The 6,000-nt window shown below is 52.4% G+C and overlaps 1 protein-coding gene across 8 annotated transcripts in view; it reads right to left on the bottom strand.

The window, feature by feature from the left end:
* Positions 1-4,036: 4,036 nt before the first annotated feature.
* ADGRG5 (adhesion G protein-coupled receptor G5) overlaps positions 4,037-6,000 on the bottom strand; it is a 36,688-nt gene continuing 34,724 nt past the window's right edge. For all 8 annotated transcript variants that reach the window (XR_012428868.1, XR_012428867.1, XM_065537435.2 and 5 more), the window contains one exon: positions 4,037-5,784. Coding sequence is in view for 6 of the 8 variants with exons in the window: in XM_065537435.2 (XP_065393507.1) it covers positions 5,684-5,784 (101 nt within the window). In the remaining 2 variants the exon portion in view is untranslated. The remainder of the gene's footprint in view (positions 5,785-6,000) is intronic.

Raw genomic sequence — 6,000 nt, 5'->3', positions numbered from 1 at the left:
CACTGCAACCTCCACCTCCCGGGTTCAAGTGATTCTCCTGCCTCAGCCTCCCAAGTAGCTGGGATTACAGGCATGCACCGCCACACCTGGCTACTTTTGTATTTTTAGTAAAGATGAGGTTTCGTCATGTTGGCCAGGCTGGTCTCGAACTCTTGACCTCAGGTATCTGCCCACTGCGGCCTCCCAAAGTGCTAGGATTACAGACGTGAGCCACAGCACCTGGCCCCTGCTGGACACACTTCTAAGTGGACATTTATTTGCTGTCATCACTTTAAAGCTAGTACTCTCACCTCCTAGCTTTTGTCACGGTGGTTGAGAAGCCAGCTCACGTTCTGTTGTCCTTGATAGGCAATCTGTCCTTTCTCTCTGCCTGCTTTCATCGTTTCTCTCCGACATCCTGTAGTTTCAATAAAATGTGTATAAGCATGGATTTATGTATTATGCTTGAGATACTTCGTGTTTCCTGCTTCTGAGACTGTTTTTTCATCGCTCTGGAAAACGTGCAGCCATTTCGTCTTCAAATACCGCCTCTTTTCCGCTCCCTTTATTTTCTTCTTTTGGGACTCTTATAAGATCTTCTCATTCTTATTCTCTGTATCTCTTAAGCTCTTTTCATGTTATCCATCTTCTTATCTCTGTTGCATGCTTTATGTATATAACTCCAGGCTTACTAATTCTCTCGTTTGTTTGTTTTTGTTGTTGCTGTTGTTGTTAAAACAAGATCTGGCCCTATTGCCCAGGTTGGAGTGCAGTGGCACAATCTCGGCTCACTACAACCTCTGCCTCCCAGGCTCGAACCATCCTCCCACCTGAGTAGCTTCCTGAGTAGCTGGGACTATAGGCACATGCCACCATGCTGGGCTAATTAACTCTCTATTCAACTGTTTACTGTTAGTTGAATTTTAGATTTTGAGGTATTTTTTATTTTTATTTTTTTTTAGTAGAGACAAGGTCTTGTTCTGTCACTCAGGCTTGAGTGCAGTGGAGTGATTATAGCTCACTGCAGCCTCAAACACCTGGGCTCAAGCAATCCTCCTGCCTCAGTCTCCCAAGTAACTAGAACTACAGGTATGCCCCCACCATGCCTGGCTTTTTTTTTTATAGGACAGGGGTCTTGCTATGTTGCCCAGGGTGGTCTGAAACTTCTGGCCTCAAGTGATCCTCCCGCCTCAGCTTCTTGAGTCACTAGGATTAAAGGCATGAGATACCATATCCAACTTGAGATAATATTTTATTTCTTGAAGTTCCTTTTTTTCCCCCCAAATATTTCTCTCTCTTCATTCCTGTTCATTTATATGCTCAAGTTTGCGATTGCATCTTGTGTTTCTTTAAACATGTCATGTATGGCTATTCTGTATTCCATCCCTGGGGTCTAAATCTGTTACTTCCTTCTTTTCTGCTGACTCTCACTCAGTGGCTTACTTTCTTGTGATTTGGTAAGTTTGGTATTGAAGCCCATTGCCTGATCTCACTCTGGGCATCCTCCTGGCCTAACCAAGGGAAGCTTTCCTCCATATTGAGTTTGCTTCTCTCTTGCCAGTAGCAGGGCGCACCCCAACCCAGGACCACCTCAGTCCCCTCAGAGAGTTGTATCTCAGAGGAGATTCAACTTCTCATCTTCCCCACCCCTAGCTCTTCCAAAGTCACTATCACCAAATGGAAAAAATTGCTATAAGACTGGCTTCGGAACCAGCCCTCCCCTCCAGACAATAAGCCAGTTCATGCCAGCTCTCTGATACTCTCCCATGCCCCCAGCTCCAGTGCCCCTGGGTTCATTCTCCAGCTCCTTCTGTTGAAACCCAGGCTCTTGGCCACTCTATTCCCTCACCCTCCTTAATTTTTCTTCTCAGCACTTGTCACCACCTGTCCTGTCTGTCTCTTTGTTAAACTGTTCAGTGTAAGACATTCCTTCCCCACAAGAATGTGATGACTTGTTCATTTATATATCCTCAGCAACTAGTGCAGTGCCTAGAATATAACAAGTGTTTAACAATTACGTGATGGGTGAATGAATGAGTCAATGAGACACAGCACCTGTCTCCAAAATGCTCTCAGTCTGGCAGCTGAGACAGACAGGGACAGTCATAACACAGAGAAAGAACATCTGTCAGAGGGGGAGGGCGGGAGTGGTGGGGCTGAAAGGAGGCTCCACCCTAGATTTGCAGGTCAGGGACCACTTCCCAGTCTGGACTGAGGGGAATGAGGATGTGCAAGGCTGAGACTTGAAGGATGTGTCGCCATCACTCCACAAACGAGACACACAGGAGAGCCTTCCAGACAGAGAACAGCCCAGAGATGAGAAAGAACCTGTTCAGGGAACTGAAAGCTGTTCAGTGTGGCAGCACCGAGGAGGATGGGGGAAGGAGTGGTAAGACACAGCTGGAGAGGGGGACACAAGCCGGACCCTGAGCCTTTCCAGTTCCAGTGGGGAGTGTGGCAATGAAGAGGGGGTGCCGTGGAAGGGCTTCCGCAGGGGAGGACACGGGCAGGCTGCAGGATGGAAAACACCCTCTAGCTTCTGGATGAAGTTGGAATTGGGAGTGGGGAGGCAGGGAGGCCACGGGGCCTCTGCAGGAGATGGAGGCTAGGTCTGCACCAGGGCTGATAGCAGGGGTGGGGACACCCAAGGCAGACCCCTTGGGGTTTCTGGAGGCGGCTTTGACTGGCAATAGGAACACCTCAAGCTGAGTGGGCTGTGAATGAGGGGGACTCATCCAGTGGGCCGGGGGGCTGCCCCCTCAGCACAGCCTGGGTGGATTTAGAGAGTGAAGAGTCCACACCCTGGACTCCTGAGCCAATGCTCTTCTCATTAGAGTTTCCAGGTTTAGCAAAAATCAAAATACATCAATACAAAGGATACCCTGCTACATGTGAATCCAGGTAAACAACGAATAATGTTTTAGTATGTCTTCCAAATTGGGCATCTGGTATTTTATCTGACAACCCTATTTTCAATAGCCCTGCACACACACACACATGCAAACACCCCTTTCTGAAATAACAGTAACAAAACCACACACAGAAATCTCCTAATCTGTGGTCCCGTTGACATTTACGTGTCATCCGTTCACCAAGTGCCTGCTCTGAGTCCCTGGCCCTGAACAGCAGTCCCCAGACTCCACCCCATTCCATCCTCCGGCAGAGTCTGGAAGCTCCCAAGAGCTGGCCCTCGGGCCCCAGGGCCCCATCTGGGCTTTGCTGGGAGGGAGAGGAAGGGGGACATGGGACCCTGGTTCCACACCATCTCCCTCAGTCCCTCCCCCACACCCAGGTGAGACATTTCCAGGAAGTGGTCCCTGCCCAGGGCCTGGACCCCAGCGGGGCTCAGGGCCACAAGCTTGGGGTTGCTTCCTGAAACTGCCAGTCTCATCCCGTGTCACTGTGGCCACATCCTCCCTTGGGCATCCCTGGGCTTGGTGAGGTCTGGGGCCAGGCTCTGGGCTGGAGGGCTCTATGCAAACCCAGCCACAGCAGGAGCCTGTGTCCCCCAGCTCCCCTGGAGCTGTCCAAGAGAAGAGCTAAAGGTTCCCATGATTCCTCGGGACCCTCATTAGCATGGGGACCCCCCCACTCCAAGGCCTGGAGAGCCTGGGCTTAACCATGGGAGCTTGGATGGGTGCTCACATCACCCAGATGGTGGTGGGGGTGGGGAGACTCTGCCTGGAGTGAGTTAGTGTGGGAAAGAGGCCTTCTCTATCCACCACTGGGGCGATTTTGTAGAAGATGTGATAAATGACCACCAGGAATTTCAACAGACTGGAAGATTGGGGAACTGGGAGGTCAGGGGACATGTGGCACGGCCTGGAGGCTGCACTGTGTGGGGACTATTCCTACAACAGCAGAAAGCCAGCAAGGTGGGAGTAGAGGCCCCTCTGGGGAAAGAAACTGAGGCATGGTGAGATGTGCCTAAGAAGGGGTTGTGCCTGCAAGGTTGAGCAGAGCTGGGCCTGGGGCTTGGACAGGCTGGCCTCTGAAACTCAGTCAACACTGTTAATAATAATAATAGCAAAAATACTAATGATAATACCAGTAACCGTTTACTGAGCACTTACTCTGTGCCAAGTCTCTTTATTTGAATTATTTTACTTAGTCCTCAAAATAGGTACCACTGGCTTCTATTTTACAAATAGGAAAACTGAGGCACAGAGAGGCTGAGTGGCTTGTCCACAGTCTCACAGCTAGCAAGTGGCAGAGCTGGCACTGGAGCCCAAGCAGCCTGGCTCCAGAGCTTGTGCCACTCACTGCTTGGTGAAGGAGTTACTTGCGTCTAGAAATGTACAGAAGAGCAGAAGATGTCCCAGGAGAACTTTTCCAGAGAAAATCCTGCTCCCATTTTCTGCCTGTGACCTTCGAGGTCATCAAAACTGCCCGATGGCCTGGGGCAGGGCCCTGAGCACCTACCCCAGCCCTGCTCTGGTGCCAGCTATATCTGGGGTGCAGCCCCCAAAAGTGACAGCGCAACGGCGCATTGGGAAAAGAGACAAATGGCCGTGTAAATGTGTGTTGCCTTTCCTCCTGGAGGAAGTGGGTCACTCAGCAGGCACAGTCCTGCAATTACGGCCCCTCCAGCTAGTGCATGGGGTCTGCAAACAGGTGTTTGAGCTATTCCAGATGCAGTCTTGGCACCAAGGGCCTCTGAGTGTTGGCCAGCGGCGCCCCCTCGTGTTCGTCCGGGGAAACGCACTGGCTTCATGAGCGCTGTCTCCCACAGGGTCTGACAGGTCTGGGGTAAGGGTGATTCTCTGCAACTATGGCCTGAGCTTTGGATTTAAAACCCACACTCTCACGCCTACCAGGGCAAATTCAATCCTGCCCAATCACCAAATAGCCAGGTCACTGGGGTCCAGCTGATTCAGCAGGAGGAGAAAGAAGTGTTTTCCTCTGCCCTGCAAGAAAATTCTGTGGGATGGGCTACTGGTCCAAATGGTCTGTAGAAGTCTTGGGAGTACGCAGGAGGAGCCTCTGGGAAGGGCTGAACCTCCCAGTCTTTGGGAAGGGTGGGCTTGGACTTGGAGTCATCATTATTTAGGGAGTTAAAGGAAAAGAGGCCTCAGGCATAGGCCAGTAAAGTCTCAGACCCTGGGTAGGTCCCACCTGCCCCAAGCCAAGATGCCGTCTGGCCCTCCCCAGGAGGAAGATGACAGGGCCGAGCAGGTGCTTCCATGGCAGCTTGGATGAGATCCTGCCCCTAGCAAGCAGGTGGAGGCTGTGGGAATTCCCACCCCACAGTGACACTCTTCCCCCTGGTCTTATGCAATATTTACTAAGCTCCTGGGTTAAGCTGGACAAAGCCACTTGCCCCCATGTCACAGCTGTGGATACCCAGGGTCGGTGAGAAGTGGCAGGCCCAGGGTCATACAGACTCAGAACCAGGTCTTGAAACTCGGCCTCCTGATGCCCAGGCTGGTGCTCTGCCCACATCCCTGGACAGCTGGGCCCAGGTGCCAGGACAAAGTTTGCTGCCCCAGGTGAGGTTGGATCTGCCCTGGAGCAAAATGTCAGGGAGAGGTAGAGCAACACCTTCCCCTCAGTGCCTGGAGAGGCTGTGGAAGTGGAAAAGGCCCCTTGAGGGTCACAGTGGCCTCCGGGGTCCAGTAGCAAGCCTGCCACCCTCTAGCGGAATCCATGGCCTCAGGCTGCTGGCAGCCAGAGAGGCTGAGGGTTCCAGGCCAGGAGGCCCAGACTACGGCGTTGTCTGGGAGGAGCTGAAGGCCTCTACCTGTGCCTTGGCCTCTGCTTCTGAGCGGCATCGCTGGGAGCAGAACCACAGGAAAAGGAAGAAACCTGCAAGAGAAAGGCTGGTAGGTGGGAGTGCTACAGGGCAGCGTGGGCTTCCCCAGAGGCCAGGGTCTCCGTGGCTGCAGCAAGCTGGCCTCTCTGGGGCCCATGAGCAACTCTCAGAATCTCTTACTGTAGGAGGCCAGCAGCGGCAGAGCCTCAGAGCTGGAAGAGCTGCTGCGGCCAGACCATAGAGTACCTTCATGCAGATGTAGCCCCCAC

This window comes from Macaca fascicularis, chromosome 20 (genome assembly GCF_037993035.2).
Source record: "Macaca fascicularis isolate 582-1 chromosome 20, T2T-MFA8v1.1".
Taxonomy (NCBI): Eukaryota; Metazoa; Chordata; class Mammalia; order Primates; family Cercopithecidae; genus Macaca; species Macaca fascicularis.
Note: the sequence above shows the minus strand (reverse complement) of the source record. Positions and strands in the feature narration are given on the sequence as shown.